This window comes from Sorex fumeus, unplaced genomic scaffold (assembly GCF_029834395.1).
Source record: "Sorex fumeus unplaced genomic scaffold, SorFum_2.1 ptg000094l, whole genome shotgun sequence".
Classification (NCBI taxonomy): domain Eukaryota; kingdom Metazoa; phylum Chordata; class Mammalia; order Eulipotyphla; family Soricidae; genus Sorex; species Sorex fumeus.
Window position 1 is genome coordinate 20,363,636 of NW_026606151.1, and position 22,173 is coordinate 20,385,808.

The 22,173-nt window shown below is 43.6% G+C and overlaps 1 protein-coding gene across 1 annotated transcript in view; it reads left to right on the forward strand.

Annotated features, from left to right (window-relative positions):
* LOC130040366 (E3 ubiquitin-protein ligase TRIM38-like) overlaps window positions 1-15,001 on the forward strand; it is a 30,055-nt gene extending 15,054 nt beyond the window's left edge. Inside the window, exons 4-7 of the mRNA XM_056132417.1 lie at window positions 3,850-4,080; window positions 10,571-10,593; window positions 10,696-10,808; window positions 13,144-15,001. Of these exons, the coding sequence (XP_055988392.1) occupies window positions 3,850-4,080; window positions 10,571-10,593; window positions 10,696-10,808; window positions 13,144-13,664 (888 nt within the window). The 3' untranslated portion in view covers window positions 13,665-15,001. The remainder of the gene's footprint in view (window positions 1-3,849; window positions 4,081-10,570; window positions 10,594-10,695; window positions 10,809-13,143) is intronic.
* Window positions 15,002-22,173: the final 7,172 nt, after the last annotated feature.

Genomic DNA, 22,173 nt, shown 5'->3' on the forward strand with positions numbered 1-22,173 from the left:
GAGCATGGCCACAGCCCCAGAAACACAAGGACTTAATGCATAACCCAACAGCTTGGAGCAGAAAAGTGAACGGACTATGCGTTAATCCAGGCCATCACGTCTGCCCGGAGGGGAAAGGGTGTTGCCCCATTCGCCCTCTCTTCTCTGGAAAGAAGGATGGTGGCCGTATGGGAGCCTTGTGGACAGCAGGTATGAGCCAGCGGTGTGGGGGCAACTAAAACCTCATGGGAAGGGGGGCGTTCCAGTCCATCCTTCATGCCCTACGGAGGTCACGAGTTGCCCCCCACGAGCGGCTCTCCAGCACGGCCACAGCCCCAGAAGCACAAGGACTTAATGCAGAACCCAGCAGTTTGGAGCAGAAAAGTGAACGGACTATGCATTAATCCAGGCCATCATGTCTACCCAGAGGGGAAAGGGTGTTGCCCCATTCACGCTCTCTTCTCTGGAAAGAAAGATGGCGGCCGCATGGGAGCCTTGTGGACAACAGGTATGAGCTGGGGGTGTGGGGGCAACTAAAACCTCATGTGAAGGGGGGCGTTCCAGTCCGTCCTTCACGCCCTACCAAGGTCACCAGTTGCCCGCCGCGAGAGGCTCTCCAGCACAGCCACGGCCCCAGAAGCACAAGGACTTAATGCAGAACCCAGCAGCTTGGAGCAGAAAAGTGAATGGACTATGTGTTAATCCAGGCCATCATGTCTGCCCAGAGGGGAAAGGGTGTTGCCCCATTCGCCCTCTCTTCTCTGGAAAGAAAGATGGCGGCCGCATGGGAGCCTTGTGGACAGCAGGCATGAGCCAGGGGTGTGGGGGCAACTAAAACCTCATGGGAAGGGGGGCGTTCCGGTCCGTCCTTCACGCCCTACCGAGGTCACCAGTTGCCCCCCACGAGTGGCTCTCCAGCACGGCCACAGCCCCAGAAGCACAAGGACTTAATGCAGAACCCAGCAGCTTGGAGCAGAAAAGTGAACGGACTATGCGTTGATCCAGGCCATCAAGTCTGCCAGAGGGGAAAGGGTGTTGCCCCATTCGCCCTCTCTTCTCTGGAAAGAAGAATGGTGGCCGCATGGGAGCCTTGTGGACAGCAGGTATGAGCTGGGGGTGTGGGGGCGACTAAAACCTCATGAGAAGGGGGGCGTTCCGGTCCGTCCTTCACACCCTACCGAGGCCACCAGTTGCCCCCCACTAGTGGCTCTCCAGCACGGCCACGACTCCAGAGCACAGAAACCAATTTCTTAACTATCTGACTTTCAGTAGAAATACTTCCAGTGTCAATAAGTAAAATAGCAGAAATCCAAAACCAACATTTAATTCTTGAACCCAGCTGTAGAAAGCAAATCACTTCACAATGCTTTTTCAGCATGTCTGATTGGGGGGGAGGGGGGGGTAAATTCTAAATAATAGTGGTGAATCTTTTATTGAAACAATGAATCTAATCAAAGCAGATAGAGTGTTAACTAGAATTCATCTGCCTCACAGGGACTGGGAGGGGTGGGGGGTGGGGTTTTATTCGGGTTCTTCATGGTAAAAAATAAGTATTGGTAAAGGGAAATGTGTTTGATATTTGCATGACTGAGACCTAAACCTGAAAGCTTTGTAACCTTTCCCACAGTGATTCAATAAATAAATTAATTAATTAATTAAAAATATATATATTGTCACACAGACCAGTGAGCCATTTTTGTGTCTTTCCAGTGTCTTAAACCTCAGACTTCATACTTTATGTGCAAATCTCCAATATGATTTCTCCAAAAAAAAAAAAGTCTTTTGCTCTCATTTCTGGCATCTTGAGTGCTGGGAAGACCTTCACAATTCAAAAAGAACTTTCATGAATACGTAGATTGAAGCTATGCTTGTCTCCCACTTAAAAATAATAAGTTACTCTTTTATTAATTTCAGAGACATTGGAAGACTTTCTGAAATAAGAAAGCTAAAATGGAAATTAAAATTCTAGTCCCCACCCCCACCAAATAAAACCTGTGTCCTACAGAACAGATTGTTCGTTTTAGTCATAACCACACATTCAGGTGGTTAATTGAACCCGGGGCTGGTATTTCTAGTATTTATGATCAGAATCTGCCAACTGGGCCTCTCCCTGGTGAGCCTCATGAACTTGCAAGAGTCGTCATCTTTGCTCCAGTTGTGATGTCTCAGTTACAAACTTTAATAAGGTTGAAGAAGAAACTTCAGGGGTTTCTTGAACCGAAAGTTTATCTGTAACACAGGAACACATCTTTTTATTATTATTATTATTATTATTATTATTATTATTATTATTATTATTTTAATCCCCATAAGATACAGTTGCAAAGTTTTCCTGTTTGAGTTTCAGTCACACAATGATCGATCGACCAACCCGACCAACCCTCCACCAGTGCACATCTTCCGCCACCAATATCCCCAGTATCGCCCGCATCCCCCCGTCCCCCTGCTCTATGGCAGACAATCTTCCCTAGCTCTCTTTTGTACTGCTTGTTATGAATAGCATAAGATGTTGTGTGGCCACTCTTGCAGCTGTATGCTCCTGAAATTGTAAAATTTCTGATAATTAGGATCTGGAGAAATCTCGGCAGTCAGCTGTTCAGTTCAGAGATTCTTTTGTGTGTCTCTTGAGGCCTGGAGTTTGCTGTCACTGAACCGCCATACCTACAATTCTCATTGGGTTCTGAAAGCTGGCGGCTGCCGGGATTTTTTGGGGGGACAGAAAGACGCCTGTCCACGTCTGAGGAACCCCGGTGAAGTTGGCCTGGCTTAAAGCCCAGAGGCATCTCTGCAGTGCGGCTGCTTGGTTCAGAGATTCTTTGGTGTGTCTCTGGATAAAAGCCATTAAGGAGATCAAGTAACAGCAGGAGGCAGTTTATGGGAATGACCATGGGGGCGCGGGCAGGAGTTGGGGGGTGGATGAAAAGGACCAATGCTTCCCCTATCCCTTGAGGCCTGGAAGGAACACGTCTTTATATCAAAATAAAATAAAAATTTATATTTGTTTTTATAACTCATATTTTATTTTCTTTGGCCAAGCTCTATTCTGCATTTTATTCATACTCCTTACACCAGCTTCTGGGTGAAGCAGAAGGAATTTATCCAGATAACTGTGTATAATTGTGAAGACTTCTACCTTTGAATATCTGCCTCTTGGGCATAACTCTAGTGTAGGAAATATGGAAAACTCTGCAGGCTATGTCACACTGAGGAACCGTGTGTGTGTGTGTGTGTGTGTGTGTGTGTGTAAGCATAACATAAAAGTCACCATTCTTATTCTTTTGAGTGGACAGCTCCGTGGCAGTTAAGTTTGTACGTTTGTACGTACTCTTTTTTTTTTTTTTTTTTTGCTTTTTGGGTCACATACAGCGATGCACAGGTGCTACTCCTGACTCTGCACTCAGGAATTACTCCTGGTGGTGCTCGGGGGACCATATGAGATGCTGGGAATCAAACCCGGGTCGTCCACGTCCAAGGCCTGCGTCCTACCCGCTGCGCTATAGCTCCAGTCCCAAGTTTGGACATACTCTTGTGCAGCCATTGCCTCTATCCACCTGCAAAACTCATTCATCCACCAAACTGAAACTCTATTCCTAGTCCTCAAGATTCTTACTCCTATTTTCTGGTATTCACTGTCTCTATGAATATGACTTACCTCATAGAAGTAGAGTTCTATAATATTGTTCCTCTGTTTCTGACTTGCTTTGCTCAATACCTAGCTGACTCATCCATGTTGCACAATGCATCAAATGTTCCTTCCTTACTACTACTGAGGATATTTCATTTATTTCTGTGTGACTCGTATGGTCTATGGATGTATTACCATGAATATTTAGTCTGTATTCACTTTCTGAGCACTTTTCTTCCTTATAGGAGAAAATCAAGCATGAGAAAGAAAGAATCCACTTAGAATTTATGAATCTTCACACATTCCTGCATCAGGAGGAGGAGACATATATGTGTCAACTGGAGAAAGAAAAAGAGCAGAAACTGAGCAGACTGCAGAACAAGGTAGCCCATCTGGACAACAAGCTACAGGAACTCAGGAACCGCATCCTGGAACTGCAACAGAAAAATCAGGGCTCAGCACAGTATTTCCTGCAGGTGAGTCCGAGCACTTGGAGGAAACAGAGGAGATGTCTTATTCCCATACTAGTCAGAGCAGAATGGTGAGCAATATGGAAGATTAACTGAGGCTTACTTCCTCAATTCAGACTCCTTCTCCCTTTTACTCACCTTGTTCAGCATGAGACCTTTTAGTTGTAGCTGAGATGCATGAAGTGTTGGATTTCACCTTTTCTTATTATATGTGTACAACAGTTCTTTATCCACTATGTGTTCTTGTGTATTTGGGATGATTCTAGATCTTAGCTATTGTGATTGACTCTTAGCTATTGTGATTGACACTATTAACAAACACAGAAAACAAAATATATTGTAAAATTAATATAGTTGTGCTCTTTGGAATCATCCCCAGAACTGGAAACTCTACATTTTATGGAAGTTCAGTTCTTCATTGTGGGAGGTCTCCTCTACAATTGTGAGTCTGTATCCCATTGTAATTTCAAAGCAATCAAGCACTGTGTATTACAAAAGATGCTATTGTTTCTCACAACTACCCCCCACCCCTGTTATGTCTTTAATGGGTTTCTTTGCCTGCTAAAGGAATCCTGTCAGTGTTTCTAATAAATTTGGTTTAATAGTCAGGAACTTCTTTAGCTTTGCTTTCTTTACAGTTTTGTTTCATTCCTTCAAGTTTGACTGATGACTTAGGTGGACTGAGTATTCTTACAGGGTATTGGTTTCACCCAACTTGTTTGCTGTTTGCTGTGTCAAACTATACTTTGCTAACCTAGATCATTTCATTTCTATAGCGGTTTCTTTATATATATGTTTCATTTCTATTATGGTGCTCTCCAGATTCTATTTCTACCTCTTCGGCTTTTGTCATTCTACAGTGTGTCTTAGAGTTCTTTTCTCTAGCTTAGTTTTATTTTCTAGGAGATGCAAGCAAGTAGTGACCAAGCAAGTAGAGAGGACAGAGTTGACCATAAGATTAAGAGCAGAGAAGAGATGAAGTAATAATGGGGAAAATAGCCCAGTAGGAGCCAAATGGGGTGTTGATGAGTATATTGTATAGACTTTAAAAAGTTTTCCTGGTGAATGTGTCTAAAATCTGTACTGAGAGCATATCTTGAATTAAGTAAGTCTGTGAAGAAGTGCCTGTGATTATTGTCTAATGATTCAGTTGAGAAAATGGGATTCAGGCGACTTTACTGAGTTCACACAGCTTACAAGGTACAAGGGGCTACGATTCAAGTCTTTGATCTGGATTGGAATCATTCACAGCATTCCTTTAAAATGAACATATTTTCTATTTCCTGGAGTTAGAGGTGAAAGTGTCAAATGTGCCATGATATCATGTTGCTAATTTTGAATCATTTTAAAACATCTGTAAGAGTTAAGTTAATGTTAAATAATAAGTTCTCAGAATCTATTATGTAGAGTTATTTTCCTTACACAATGCAAAGTAGAGATTTCTTTTACTTGTTGTCCGGCACTCCCCACCTCTACCATTCTTTGGACGATATTCTTTGGAAAATCTTTGGAAGTTCTTTGAAAGTTCTTTGGAAGATATTTTCCAGCTCTGATACCGGTGGAATATCAGAGGGTTACATAAACCTGTCCAAATCCTTTGACTCAATAGCAGTCATGAGTTAGCTGTTCTTGACAAGGAACCACTCAGTTTCACTTTTCCGAGTCTGATAAGGCATCTCTCTCTCTCTCTCTCCCCTCTCTCTCTTTCTACCACTTTTTTCCTCTCTCTGCCTCTCTCCACCTCTCTCTGTCACTCTCTCTGTCTCTCTTTTTCTCTGTCTCTCTCCTGTTTTCTTATTTTTTAGCCAACTCAATGGTCCTCGGGGGACATTATTACTGCAATTCTCAGGGTCCTTAGAGGAACATATGGGGATTGAACATGGCCCTCCCCCATGCAAAGCATGACTCAGCCCTTTACAGTAACTCTCCTACCTGATCAATATTTCTCGCACATTTTTTATTTGGCTCTCTCTTTTCCTTTATTGCTTATGTTATACTTTTCTTCTCACTCAAGTTTAAGGTAAAACCACCACAAGTACCACAACCTTCCTGACTTTCAGGAAAACTCACTTGATCAATGAGCTTGGCTATAGCCAGTTATTCTTCACTATTGCACAGAACAGTAGACTAAGGGAAGACTACTAATTGGAAAATTTGCCACTAATCACTCTATGTTCTATTGGGCATAGCACTGTTATTTCTCTAGAGCTAAGATGCCTACGTAAATGTACTCAATATGTGATCACTTCTCTTATAATCTTGTAGTCTATGACTCTGTATCAGGAAAGTTCTCTGGAGCTCATGATAGGCTCAGTCTTTCTATTTTACAGATGTGGAAATGAAATCAGAGTTTTGTCATTTTCTAGGGTCTTGTAATTGTATCATAGAACATTGAAACCAGAGTTCATGCTCATCACCAGTTCCCAAAACTCAACTGCCACTCAAAAAACAATTCACAGGGAGCTAGAGGGATGGCACAGCAGGTAGGGTGTTTGCCTTGCACGCAGCCAACATGGCCGACACAGGTTCAATTCCCAGCATCCCATATGGTCCCTCGAGCACCGCCAGGAGCAATTCCTGAGTGCATGAGCCAGGAGTAACCCCTGAGTATCACCTGGTGTGACCCAAAAAGCAAAAAAAAAAAAAAATCCAATTCAGAGTAGGTATCTCATTGTCTTATTTCTGGTCATCTATATTGGTGAGGAGGATTTTTTAGACCTGCTTCACAGGAGTTGATCCTACAATGAGGAATTGAGTGAAGGCCATGAACTTAAAATGTGTCCCAGGGGAAGGCAGTGAGTGTGAAAGTAGATAAAGTACCAAACATGATAACCTCTCAGGGTCTGTATTGCAAACCATAATGCCCAAAAGTAGAAAGAGATTATGGGGAATCATGTCTGCCATGGAGGCAGAGGGAGGATGGGAAAAGGGGGTTATACCGGGGATATTTATTGGTGGTGGGGAATGTGCACTGGTGGAGGAATGAGTGTCTGACCATTGTGTGATTGTAACCCAAACATGAAAGCTTATAACTATCCCACGGTGATTGAATAAAATTTAAAAAATAAATAAATGAAAAATAAATAAACTTATGATAGATGTGGGGCTGGAGCAATAGTACAGGGTAGGGCATTTGCCTTGCATGCAGCCAGCCCGGCCAGGCCGGGTTCGATTCCTCCACCCCTCTCAGAGAGCCTGGCAAGCTACCTAGAGTATCTTGGCCGCACAGCAAAGTCTGGCAAGCTACCCGTGATGTATTCGATATGCCAAACACAGTAGCAAGAAGTCTCAAAATGGAGACGTTACTGGGCCCGCTCAAGCAAAATCGATGAACAACAGGAGGGCAATGTTTGTGTTTGTATGATAGATGTGAAAGAAAAAAAAAAGAAGCAGGTGGGAAAAAAAGGAAGCGATCAAACCTATCTGTGATTCCAGACAATGTCTTGGAATCTCAGACTATATCTCAGTTTGATCTAATGGGGATCCCAAGAGAAAAAAATGATAATCCTAAGGATTCCCCACTCAGGGCTTGAATTTTTCAGTCCCTGTGTCAGTCAGTTAGGAGTTTCAAATCCCAGGAGGAGATACAAATTTCAATGTTGTGTCCAGTGGCTCAAGAGATATCTTTGGAAGGAAAATGCAGATATAATACATCAGAGGTAATGATGCCAAAACCAAAGCTGGTAGTGGGGATCTGATTCAATCATCAATAGAGAATAAGATCCTTGAGGCAGCATATATTGCTTCTTAAACTTTTATGTACTGACCTGGATCATCTGGGTCTTCTATGACCCTTTCTCTCCAGTGCTGAAGTTTGAATTCAGGACCCCCAATTTTCAGGCATGTTCTCTACCATGACCCATATCTCTGGCCCTGCTTAATCTTTATCACTTACATACATCCCTCTCCATATCTCTCTATGTCTGTCTCATTTGTTCTTCATGTCTTAGAATCTCTTCAAGGAAGCATTCTGTACTCTTCTTACTTAAAATAGATCTAATCTCCACTCAGGCCCATTTGACCTCTGGCCCATTTGATCTCTTAATTTTGATGTGTGGATTACTGCCTTTCTATTCATACATTTAATATCTCTGTCAAATAGATTGAAATTTTTAATTTTTATCTTTAGTCCTAGAATTTTTGACGCAGGAGTTTTTAATATCTATGTTTGCTGAATAGCAATGAATGGATGGGGGGAAATCATAAAATTTCTGTAGAGAAATAATTTGTTTTAAATTCTTTGAGCATAAGGATTGGGATGTGGGAGCCAGTCCCAAAATAGGAAAATTCTCAGCTATAATTTCTCTTCTTTTTTTTTCTCTTTGGTGAAGCAAGGTAGTTTTGCACTAAAACTTACTAGAAAGATGTGAGAGGAGAGAAAGAAGGTAAATATATTCAAGGGAAAATCTGGGCTTGATGAGCAAGTATTTCTATAATTTCTTGAGATGTTTCCATTCTCAGATTTCTTTTCCTCAAGGCCTCCTTTTTTGTTTGGGGGGCTACATTTGTCAGAGCTCAGGGTTTGCTTACTCCTGACTCTGCACTCAGGGATCACTCCTGAAGAGTTCAGAGGACATAATGGGGTGCCAGGGATCTATCCTAGGTGGTGGTGTGTGAAGCAAGTGTCCTACCCATGTATTATCCCTCTATCCTTCCAGGTCCATCAAGGACTCATTTAATTGGTTATTCTTGTTAAAATTATCCCACTGTTCTCTGATATCCCTTTCATAATTTTTATTCTTTCTTTCTTCTCTACTTTATGGGTGGGTTCCTGTGCCCTATTTTCCTGGACATTGATTTGTTCCTTGACATCTATCACGCATCTGCTGGAACCTTCTGATGAAATTTTAAGTTCACTGACTTCAATACACTTCCCACCTAGTCAAATACGTTATCTTGCTTTATTGGAGATCTTTGCTTTTGTTTCCCTTAATTCACTGAAGCTTTCAAGTTTTACTTTGAAAAAATTGTCACCATTTATAATTTGCAACTCACAGAAAATGAGCAGAAAAACTCCTGGTGGCTTGGGAAGTTTCCGAGCTTTTGTCATCACCGAGTAATTTGTGTGGGCTCTCAATCTTCTTAATTGTGTCACCATGTTGTGAGATTTAGGCGTGAGCTTCTGTTGTTGTTGTTATTGTTGTTGCTGCTGCTGCCTAGAATAGCAAGTCTAAGGTTGACTTATGTCCACCATTTCCACAGGAAACTTTTGAGGTGAAGTTTGTGTTGAACCAGCCTCTGCCAAGACCGTGCTGTCCTCAGAGGCAATGCCTCTTGTCCTTCACAATTTGCGGGCCTCCTCCTGGCACCGTTGCCTCAAGCCTTGAGCTTAGGCTCTTGTGCACCTCTAAGCCAGGCTTCCTTATTTCTTGTGTAAAATCTGCTCTGAGCCTGACTGATTCCTTGATTCAGATATACTGGGAAGGGGTAGGGGGACAGGAAGTGTGGGAATATGGTCATTGTTGCTTTGTGTAGACACAGTATACAGTGTCTACACTCCACTCAGCCCAGAATGTTGGTGGTGCCCCATCTGCCTGGGCCACAGCTGTGCGTCCCACTACAAATATTGACCTGAGACCCCCATCATGCCCAGACCCATCTCTCCTCTCAGCCTTGTGAAGAAATTAATTCATAAACATGTGGGAGAATGTTCTATCCCCTGTTTTGTTCCCCCTGGGCCTGACTGGTAAGTCCGCTTCATCCGCTTTCATCCTTGGGCCTCATCTCTTGAGCTCATTACCCTTTTGAAGCTCCTCACATGAAAACATGCCCAGAGCCATTTTCTGGTTGCTGTTCGGCACTTTCACTGTGGATCACACATACAATCTTTAGGTCATGTCTGTGTTTTATTAAATTTTGCACTTGTCTGATTCACAGGACCCCTTTCTCCTCCATCTTTCCTCCTGCGCTGCCTGGAGGTTGTCTAGCTTCATAACAGGAGGTTTTATTATAGTTGATTATTATAGTGCAACTATCCCATCACCATGTGATACTTGCTATCAATACCTACGCATCTCAGTCACAGAGATTCTGCATGGATTCAGAATTCAGACGGTTTATGAGAAAGTGTCCGTTATGGACTCAATATCAGGAAATCACATCATTGAAAGCAAGTGGTACCCTGGACATCTTTCTGACCCTTATGTCAAAAGCCATAAGTTGATGTGTTTTTAGACACCAGAGTTCGCCAAAGACTCCAGTAAGGAAGAGAGCAGACTGAGAGGTTGATAAAGAGGCAGTAATGTGCATCCCCATGGGACTCAGATGGGAATCATCCTATTAGAAATCCATCAGAGTCGACAAATAGGGGCTTGGTGGTGCTTCAACACAAACGAACTTGAACTTACACTATTCCTGAAACCTTGGTTCCATTCCCATCCTTCAGGTCCCTTATCTCACATCCCTGGAATGAATGTTTATAGAGAACTGCCACATATGCCATTCTCCAGGAAGTTCTTACGTTCCCATACTCACCTTTGCTTTTGTTTCTCTACAGGATATAAATGACACCTTGAGGAGGTGAGTACCCCATATCATTAGTGTGGGCATGGGAGGAACATGAGAATAGAGACATGGATGAAAGGAGACACTGAAGAAATCTCTGGTCTCTGCTTATTCTAGGAACTCAGCTATTGATAGGGAAACACCAGAGGCTGTTTCATTGGAGGTGCATACTGTGTGCAATGTCTCTGAGCTGTACTTCAGTGTGGGAAAAATTTTAAAGCGCTATCAAGGTATGTTGATTTAAGAATCCCTTGTTAATATTTTATGTAAGTTTCAGTGTAATGCAAGAAAGGTAGGTGATTATTATGAAATGGGGTGCTAGCAATGTAAGGACCTTGACCCAGTAAAACTTTTTACTCATCCCAAAGCTGTTTTCTCTTTCTATAATTCTCTTTAATCATTGCTTTCTAGTTTCTCTAATCTCTTATAACAGTCAAAAGTTATGGAAAGAGGAAGACTTTAAAAGAATGGGGAACTATTAAATCAAACCTAATCTAAGGACCAGAGAGAAATCTCACTTGGATGAGAACATGCCTTGTGTTCAGAATGTCCATGTTGTTTCAACACTGAAGGGAAAAGAGCCTGGCATCCTGGAGCCTTGCACTATCAGCTGGTCCCGTTTTTTTTTTTTTTTTTTTGGATCACTAGGACCCCTGCACCTACTTTGAGTTCCGTCCCTGAAATTCTGCCTTAGCACTGGTGTGCACTTTCGCGTGTATGATTTTCTTTTTATTCAGTTTTACAGAAGTTCATATTATGATTGAAAAACTCTTCTCCTTCTGAATATATAAAAATATATAAAAATTTAAATTATCTCTCTTTAAAATCCTCGTATTAGGGTTAAAGGAAGCAGCGCATGGGACTGGAGCGATAGCACAGCGGGTAGGGCGTTTGCCTTGCTCGCGGTCAACCCAGGTTCAATTCCCAGCATCCCATATGGTCCCCTGAACACCACCAGGGGTAGTTCCTGAGTGCAGAGCCAGGAGTAACCCCTGTGTATCACCAGGTGTGACCCAAAAAGGGAAAAAAAATCCCAGACTATCTTCAGGTCGGTTCCACTTGTCCTTCCTCATGGGAGACCTGTGTCTTAACAACTTGATTCTATGCTTTCTAGACTCTCCCATTTCAATGCTGGGATAGCTTCACTACTCACCCCAGGTCCTTCCCAGTCCCACATCAGGACTTCCCTTTCTGGGGTGTTAGGAACTGTGGCAACCAAACTCTGAGTCAAGTAATTATGAGGGATATATTTGAAGTCAATCAACTCACAAATATTAGGAGAACAGTATGAAAAGTCTTTCTGTGTTTAAGCAATGTAGATTGCTCTATCGTAAAATATGAAAAGGCTATAGGGGAAAAGGAAAAGCATGTCATTCATTATAAATACAAAGTCCGGAATTACCAGAAACTTTTGACTTAAAGGTAACCAATACTGGGGCTGGAGAGATAGCACAGCGGGTAGGGCATTTGCCTTGCATGCAGCCGACCCGGGTTCGATTCCCAGCATCCCATATGGTCCCCTGAGCACCACGAGGAGTAACTCCTGAGTACAGAGCCAGGAGTAACCCCTGTGCATCGCTGGGTGTGACCCAAAAAGCAAAAATAACAAAAAGTAACCAATACTGACATGAGGAACTGTGACAATGAGAGGTAAAACACAAAGAAAAGGTTAAAGATAAACTCAGGGAATTAGGGGTGCTCCTAAGAGCACTGTAAGCTTCTCTGCGGTAGGAAAAAGCACAATTCACTGAGGGAACCTAAAGCACTTAGGGTTAATCTCCAACACCCCCAGCCCACGAAGAGTGATCCCTAAAGCACAGAACCCGGAGTAAGCACTGAGAACTACTGAGTGGGGACTCCAAATAAAGACAAACAAAAAAAGTGAGTCTTTTGGAGTTGGGGAATAGTATAATAGGTAGAGCGCTTGCCTGACATACCAATGAATCCCCAGCATCCCAAATAGTACACTGCCAGGACTGATTCCTAAGCACAGAGACTGTATTAAACCCTGAGCACTGCCTGGTGTGGCCTCCCCTAGAAAGAAAGAGAAAGAAAGAAAGATAGAAAGAAAGAGAAAGAAAGATAGAAAGAAAGAAAAAAAGAAAGAAGGAAGGAAAGAAAGACAAGAATGAAAGAAAGAAAAAGAAAGAAAGAAAGAAAGAAAGAAAGAAAGAAAGAGAGAGAGAGAGAGAAAGAAAGAAAGAAAGAAAGAAAGAAAGAAAGAAAGAAAGAAAGAAAGGAGGGAGGGAGGGAGGGAGGGAGGGAGGGAGGGAGGGAGGGAGGGAGGGAAGGAAGAAAGAAAGAAAGAAAGAAAGAAAGAAAGAAAGAAAGAAAGACGGGAGGGAGGGAGGGAGGGAGGGAGGAGAAGAAAGAAAGAAAGAAAGAAAGAAAGAAAGAAAGAAAGAAAGAAAGAAAGAAAGAAAGACGGGAGGGAGGGAGGGAGGGAGGGAGGGAGGGAAGAAAGAAAGAAAGAAAGAAAGAAAGAAAGAAAGAAAGAAAGAAAGAAAGAAAGAAAGAAATTTAAAAAAAATAAATCAAGTCTTTTGTTCTTTTTTTTTTCCTCAGACAATGTGACTCTGGATCCAGATACTGCTACTCCAGATTTATGTCTGTCTAAGGATCAGAGAACAGTGACTAACAATGTAGGCACAAAGAAGTATCAAAATCCTGGAGGATTTTTTGTCTTACCCTGTATCCTGGGCTGTGAGCGCTTCATCTCAAGAAGACATTACTTTGAAGTGGATGTGCGAGAAGGAACTGAGTGGGGTGTAGGAGTTTGTCTGGAAAATGTACCAAGGGACATTGACACAGGACGAGAGCCTCAGTCTGGATTCTGGGCCATCAGACTGAGAAGAAACAAGAGAAATTTAGCCTTTACTTCTCCCCCAACTGCCATTCCTCTGGCGGACCAGCCTAAAGTTGTAGGGATTATGCTAGACTGTGAGGCTGGCCTTGTGTCCTTCTACAACGCCACTACTGGTTCCCACATCTTCACCTTCCCAAAGACCTCCTTCTCTCAGGCTCTCAGACCTTATTTTGAGGCTTATCCATTTTCTCCTTTGTCCCTGACTTCCTTAAATGAGTAAAAAAAAAAAAAAAGAAAAGAAAAAAGAAAAGAAAAGTCTCCTTCTAGTTAAACCAGCATAAGAAGTAGTTGGTAAATCCAGGTGGGAACAAAACTCGGATCTAAATTCTTCCTGGCTGTTTCCCCATACCTAGATATTTACCTAAAACATTTGTAATGCACGGCAGAGTCTGGCAAACTTCCGTGTCATATTCAATATGCCAAATACCAGTAACAATGATGGGTCTCATTCTACTAATCCTGAAAGAGCACTGAAATGGCTCTTTTAAAATCTCAGGGCTAGGAAGAAGGAGACGTTACTGGTGCCTGCTCGAGAAAATCGATGAACAAAAGGATGATTGTGATCGTGATTTGTAATGCAAAACACTGCACTCAAGTAACTTATATTCAAGCAGTACCACAAAAGATAATGACTGTGCACTATAGGCTGGAGCGATAGCACAGCGGTAGGGCGTTTGCCTTGCACGCAGCCAACATGGCCAACCCGAGTTCGATTCCTCCGCCCCTCTCGGAGAGCCCGGCAAGCTACCGAGAGTATCTCGCCCGCACAGCAGAGCCTGGCAAGCTCCCCGTGATGTATTCGATATGCCAAACACAATAACAACAAAGTCTCCAATGGAGACGTTACTGGGCCCGCTCGAGCAAATCGACGAATAACGGGAGGGCCTTTACAGTGGAAAAAAGCAAGATATTGTTATTGCATTGCTTATTTTTCAGAGTATGTCTCCTCTCCTTTCCTCTCCATGATTTCAGAGACTATTAAATTTAATTCAGAGATAATTTCATTTCCAAGACACCCGAGAGGCCAGTGAGCAGGATGACAGGAGCTCAGAAGGTTCCGGTTCTCTCTGCTTGTTTGCTACCATATGGACTCAGCGGCAGAGTAAGGGAAGCTTCCATTATATCAGCAAAAGCATGAAAAGGGCAGTGACTCTTGACCATCAACATCTCAGGGAATAATCTGAGCTGCATCCCTGAATGAGAGAGTAAGTGCAGACAGTCACCGACCTAGAGGGTCCTGCCCAGTGACGGGTGAGGGAAACATCACAACTGACTTAGAGTGAGTTGCTTCATGTAGAGAGAAAATTCAGAATGAAACTAATTTGGATGGTGCTTCACTAATGGAAAAGAAGTTGATATTTCCACACTGAGCTAGTAGCACCAATCCTGAATAATTTTAAATTTTCATAACTGTTCTTGCTGGCAGAATTGTTGAAAGTTTTTATTAGAACTCATATGCCAAACAAAGAGGCCTTAACTATTTTATTTTCAAAACAGCTCTATTTTTCACTATTGACATTACTGGGCCCGCTCGAGCAAATCGATGATCAACGGGAGGGCCTTTACCTTTACCTTTACCTTTTAAAAACTAAGTAGATTTAAAAACTAAGTAGATTTGGGTTTTTTGTTTGTTTGGTTGATTGGTTTTTTTTTTTTTTTTTGGCTTTTTTGGTCACACTCGGAGATTCACAGGGGTTACTCGTGGCTCTGCACTCAGGAATTGCTCCTGACGGTGCTCAGGGGACCATATGGGGTGCTGGGAATCGAACCCGGGTCTGTCACGTGCAAGGCAAACACCCTACCTGCTGTACTATCGCTCCAGCCCCAAAATAGATTTGTTTTCAAAAGCACATTCTGTAAAGTTTATTCAGACCAAATGGCACTGCTCAGGACCAAATAGCGATTAGCTGACAGAATAGCAACATTCCAGGAGTCAGAGACCACTCTGCCTCAGCATGGAAGTCAGGACTCTGGCCCACCTGGCCCCAGGTGCTCCCAGGCTCTTATCCCATGCTTCCTCACACGGACCCCAAGGGTGACAGAAGGCCAGACCAGACGCACCATTCCCACTGACCCCTGTTCCCTTTTCCCACCAAGACAAGATAAAATTCCACTTACCCTTCCCAGGGCACAACTCTACCCCAGTCTCACCGGGAGTGGTAGGAGCCACCTAAAAGCACAACCCAATAAACTTCCCTTATTTCTCCAATTCCCTTCTCTCTGTCCCTCCTTTTGTGCCTTGTGAGGTCTCCGACCTATCCCCTTCCATGTCAGACTTTCTTTTTGATCCTGCCTGAGTTGACTGATGAGAGCATCTGGTCAAGTGAGTGAAAGCAGGAACAACTATGATTAGAGAATGTCACAAAGTCATAGCCTTAGGAAACTGTAGTTGATATAAGATTGGACATTTCTGACTCATAAGTCCTCTGAGCTTATCTATCTGGGATAAGGGGGAATGAAATAAAGAGTTGCTTTAGGCTGTGGGTACATGAAGACAGAATGTCAGATACCCCACAGAGCCAGAGTCCCTGGCAAGCTGATGGAGACTGGGTTGGATCAGTGACTGAAGGGTAACAGAGCACGCCACCCTCCGGAAGCTGCTTTGGCATAAGAAATAGTTTGAGCTAAAGGTATTTGACAAAATACAGACACAGTAAGAAAGAAATATAATAAGTGAATACCAAATGGTCAAAGTCATCAGAAGTCAAAATTTTGTCAACAGAACTGAGCTAGAAATATATGAATATGTGTAGAAATATATGAATTTTGCCCCCATCACTCTCAACCACAAGGGCAGAACTTAATTACCAGAGAGGACGCAACAGCTCCTATGCTGACAAAGATCACTAGAGGGATTTCCATAGCAAGTATTTACTGAACAAATCCTTAGCAGAACCCTGACCATTGCTTTACTAGAAAAAGTAAAATGAAATCATTTTGGAAAAAAAAAATTTTATACTTATCATTGATTTACAATTCTGCGAAATTTCTGGAGTTTAGTTTCAATCATCGATATGTGTGTAGATGTCACCACTTCCACAGTTAATTTTTTAAAAGATCTCTCAAAAATCCAACTATGACTAACTTTGTAACTCATGTTATTTTAATAAAATAAAATTTGCAGAAAAAAACAAATAAAATAAGATCTGTCTCATATGTGGATTATAAACAAATATAGTAAGAAAACAAACATGATCAAAGTGGGCACTGAAGTGATAGTCCAGTGGGGAAGGCATCTGTCTTGCAAGTAGCCAAGCTGGGTTCCATCCTCATATCCCATATGGTACCCCGAGCATCTCCAAGAGCAATTTCTGAGTGCAGAGCCAGGAGTAACCCCTGAGCATTTCCAGGTGTCACCTCAAAACCCAAAAATGAAAAATGATCATAGTAACTGAAACTTTAGGTTTTGTTAATAGAGCTGAGTTTACATGGGGTTGGGGGCTGCTGGAAGGGGACCATTGGGACATTGCAGATATCAGTTGGGACATTATTTCACACAGGCTGTGGGGGAGGGGGGAATTAAACAGAGGAGATGTGGAGCTGGGCCTGTTGAAGTGGTGGAGACTGGGTTGGAGGCTCTCTGCTAATACATTTTAAATTAACATGTAATAGATCAATCCTACACAAACATAATTTAATAACTATCAGCTGGAGCAATAGCACAGCGGGTAGGACATTTGTCTTGCACACAACCGACCCGGGTTTGATTCCTCCATCCTTCTCGGAGAGCCCAGCAAGCTACCGAGAGTATCCCGCCCACACATCAGAGCCTGGCAAGCTCCCTGTGGCGTCTTTGATATGCACATGAACAACTGAACAACTTTGTAAACCACGGTGTTTAAATAAAGTGGGGAAAATCTTTTTTAAATAAAACCTCTTCTTAGGGCTACAGAGCTAGTACAGCAGGTTGAGCGTTTGCCTTATACATGGTCATCAAGGTTTGATCTCCAGCATTCCATATCGCCCACAAAGCACCAACAGGAGTGGTCTCCTGGGTACTGCCAGTTGTGGCCCAAAAAAAACAGTAAATAAATACATAAATGAAATTAACCAAACCAATAAGTGACCTTGCAGGCAAGCCTGCTACTTGGAGTGCTCCAGTTCGCCATCTGGTGGCTTTTTCCCAGCACAGCTTTTTCTCTTTAAAAAAGAGAAAAAGTCTCTTTAATTCATTGTGACTCAATATATGTTTATTTTTAAAGCTAAGATGTTAAATAAAGTTCCGAATATTATAATACAAAAAATAAAATTGAATTAGACTCCTAGAAACAACAGATTTGTAAAGTAGCAGGTTACAAAATCAATATATAAAAATACTCGGCTTTCCTATATACAAATAATGAAAGAGAAGAAAGATAGCTAAAAAAAATCCTGTCCACAACTGTTCCTCAGAAAATCAAGTCCCTCAGAATCAGCTGAACTAAAGAATTGAAATACTTTTGCAAAGAAACCTAGAAAACACTTCCTCAAGAAATAAAAGTTGACATGAGGAAATAGAGACACGTCCCCTGCTCATGGAGTGGGAGAATTCACTGTATCACTGTATCACTGTTCATTGATTTGCTCAAGCAGGCACCAGTAACATCTCCATTCATCCCTGAGATTTTAGTAGCCCTGAGATTTTTTTTTTCTTTTTGGGTCTCACCGGGCGATGCTCAGGGGTTACTCCTGGCTTTGCACTCAGGAATCACTCCTGAAGGTGCTCGGGGGACCATATGGGATGCTGGGAATCGAACCCGGGTTGGCCGCGTGCAAGGCAAACGCCCTACCCGCTGTGCTATTGTTCCAGCTCCAGCCCTGAAATTTTAGTAGCCTCTCCTTACTCATCCTTCCCAAACATATTGGAGGCTCTTTCAGGGTCAGGAAAATGAGACCTGTTATTGTTACTGTTTTTGGCATGTCGAATACGTCACGGATAGCTTGCAGGGCTCTCTGAGAGGGATGGTGGCTATTCCCTGTATCTTGGCCATTTATGAGATTACTTGGCACCAGAGGGGCAGTTTGTGGGTGTGACTACCAATCTACTGGAAAACTGAGTGTCTGGGTGGAGGAGGCCCAGTCCCCATCTGAGCAGGCTTGGAGATCTTAGCCCCAGGTCCCGCGTACCTGGGTTCCTCTGCTGATTCCTTCATGCATGAGGCTCGTCTGAGTGTGTGGAGAGTGGCCCCGAGTATGGCTGTGGCTGGGTTCTGAAGGATTTCAGCTGCCGGGGTTCTGCTTGGGGCAGGGAGGGAGACTCAACACGCCACCCTCCGAGAAGGCCTGCTGAAGAAGCAGGTAAGACCACTCCACAGGACCCACACGCCACCAAGTTTGGTGTCCAACACACCATATAATGCCCTGAGCCCACCAGGAATGATCCCTAAGTACAGAGCCATACAGATAAAGAACTCACAAAGGTCAACGACAACAAATAATGATCCCATCAAAAATGGGGAGAGAAGATAAACAAACATTTCCCTCAGTGCTGGTCAGTCAGCACACTTTAAAAAAGGTGTTTGTTGTCACCTTTGATCAAGACCTTTTATCAAAACGCAAATCAAAACAACAATACAATACCATCTCCCACCAATGAGAGTGTCATATCAAAAAGACTGGAGTGGGGAGGGAACACTTGGTGGGCTGTGGTGACAGAGGAATCTGCATTCACTGTTGGTGAGAGTGTTCTCTGGCTCAGGCACTAGGGAAACACCTGTAGCACTGCACTGTCCTACCGTTGTTCATCGAGTTTGCTCTAGCGGGCCTAGTAACGTCTCCATTGTGAGACTTGTTACTGTGCATATTGAATACGCCACGGGGAGATTGCCAATCTCTGCTGTGAGGGCGGGATACTCTCGGTTGCTTGCCGGGCTCTCCAACAGGGGCAGAGAAATTGAACCAGGGTCCGCCCGGGTCGGCTGCGTGCAAGGCAAGCTCCCTACCTGCTGTGCTATTGCTCCAGCAAGATTTATTTTTAAAAAAGAATAAAGACCTAAGTGAGAGAGTACAGGGGTTAAGGCTCTGAGCCCATATGTGGCTGATGCCAATTCCATCCCTGGCTCTACGCATGGTTCCCCTGAGTACGCCCAGAGTCATCTCAGAGTACTTTGGGGAGTGCTCCCCACTGTAGCTGAGCCACTCCAGGCTCCACAGCACACCCACAGCATTTCCCCATAGCACGGATTGGTGGCTCCCAGCTGACAACACTCCCTCTGGCCATTAGTGGTTCCCATGCTGTCCTGAGTACTGAGTCCTGCAGAGGGACAGTGAGGAGGAAGGAGACAGAGCAGAGACAGGGGAGAGGCTAGGTGGGCCTGTGCCTGATGCCCAGAGCCCTGTCCTGGCCACACCCACTTCCCCACATCCTCCTGGGCTGCTTCAAACAATCAGGGACCTAGAAGAGCAAAGACAAGCTGACCAGGAAGACTTCTGGATTCCCCTGGGACTTTGTGTCAAAAGTGCCGAGATCTGAAGTCAGAGTCTGGGAGCTGAGCTGGGATTCCTTCTTGGACTCAGACTGAGGACACAGAACAGTTTCCCGGTTATGACTTGTCCTCCCTCTTACTGCTCAAGAGGGTTTTCAAGTACCTATCCCCTAACTTGAAGGCAAGCTCAGAAGGAAACACAATGGCAACTTCTCTCATTTCCTGCCCCAACACTACAGGGCTCCCCCCTCCACAGTGGTTTCGATTCTGGGTTTAATTCAGTGGGAGTGAACTTCCTTTCAGGCCGAGTGAAACGCAGCTACAGACGAGACCTCAGGGAAGAAGCTTGTGCTGTCTGCTGTGTGGAGAAGGTACCGACAGTCCAGGCTGGACTCTCTCTCTCTCTCTCTCTCTCTCTCTCTCTCTCTCTCTCTCTCTCTCTCTCTCTCTCTCTCTCTCTGTGTGTTTGACATCAGGGCAGGGTCCAGACTTTGCTTTCTTGTTCTCTTCCCATTTGCTTTCACTTTCAGGATACTCCTTGTGTCCTCTCAGCAGGGCATGGATGTCAGGCCAGTGAAGGCCCCATAGTCATCCCTCGGGGCTCAGAGGAGAGGAGGGGCTTCTCCTGAGGTCACAGAGCCCCTCAGAGGAATAACTGGCCTTTAGTGAAAGTTCCTAAGGAAGATTCTCCTCCAAGGGAAGAGTTCTATGATTAGAGAAAAATTGCCTTTCCATTAACTTCAGTTGAATCCTGCTTTTTTTTTTTTTACTTCAGCACCGTTGAAGGGATGTCTGTTGTTATCCTTTATCCTTCCTCTACTCCCCTCCCCATAAACTCACCACAGTGGGTTTGGAGCACATGCCCAGTTTCCAAAAGCAGCTGCAGCCGTGGTGGCGGGACAGAGTCGAACTCCTGACCCTGCTCCCCTGTCTCTGCCTGTGAGGTCCTCTCTGGTAGACTCTGAGGGACCAGCAACCAGTGTCCCACTTACCCCAGTGATCAGACCTTACTCCATTGCTTCACACCTTTTTATATCCTGGAGCTGTCAACATCCTGACTTCCGGTCACCCTGTACTTTGGGAGGAGACAGAGTCACCTCCTGATTCTCCATGACCTCTGCTCGAGGACCAGCCCATCTTCTGCAGCTGGTTGTCTGGTTCATCCTGGAGGGAGCTCCAAGTAGACTGTAGTTTCCTGTAATTTGGGGGGCTTTCACAGTGGGAGTGGATAGGAGACCAGACATGAAAGATCTAGGCCGTTCAGATGTGATTTTTTCTCAAGGAGTCCTTCATACATCACTAATTCTGTAGTTGTCGCTAACATTTACAAAAAATAATATGGGTACTGATGATACCTGATGTCCAGAGAATGGGAAAGTTTCACCACCTTCACTGATTTCTCTCCCTTTGGTTTCAATTTACGTGAAGATGCCTATATTACTTCTCTCTGTCTCTTAACCTAGTTCTCTTTATTTATTTCATTTTTTAGCATTGATCTCAAAGTTACATCACTGTCCGTCCTCCCATTGTTCATCGATTTTCTCGAGCGGGCCCAGTAACATCTCCATCGTGAGACTTTGTTGTTACTGTGTTTGGCATATCGAATACACCACGGGTAGCTTGCCAGGCTTTGCCGTGCGGGCAAGATAGACCCAATATGAGCACCTCGGTGGTGAATTTTTAAGCAAGAGCAAACTAGAAGTTTACCAAAGCCTAAGGAAGAATTCTTTCTTGGAGTCTTTACACTAAATTCCATATTGGTTGTCCGGTTTGCATTTCCACCAACGTTCCACAAAGGTTTCTTCTCTCCACATCCTCACCCATTCTTGTTGTGTTTTTATTTTAATTTTATTTGGTTTCTTGGGTCACACCCAGTGAAGTTCGGGGTTACTCCTGGCTCTGCACTCAGTAATCACTCCTGGGGGTGCTCAGGGGACCATATGGGATACCAGGGATCGAACGTGGGTTGACTGCGTGCAAGGAAAATGCCCCATTCCTGTCCCCATACTTATTGTTTAAGATAATAACCATTTACATCGAGGTGAGACCAGAATTCATGGCTTCATTTACATTACCCTAGCAATGAGACAATGAATATCTTTTTCATGTGCCTGTTGATTTTCTTAACCATCGATCAAAAACTCTTGGCTATGGGCGCTAGCATGCCATTATTACTCAATGAAACATGACATGTTAGATGAAGAAAGGGAATTTTATTTTTTCTTTTATTAGCATCAATTTAAGTGACCACATGAGATAGTCACCACTGTCTTCCACAACATTTTTTATTGTGGGTAACGTTATGCATCCTCCCAATTCTATCTA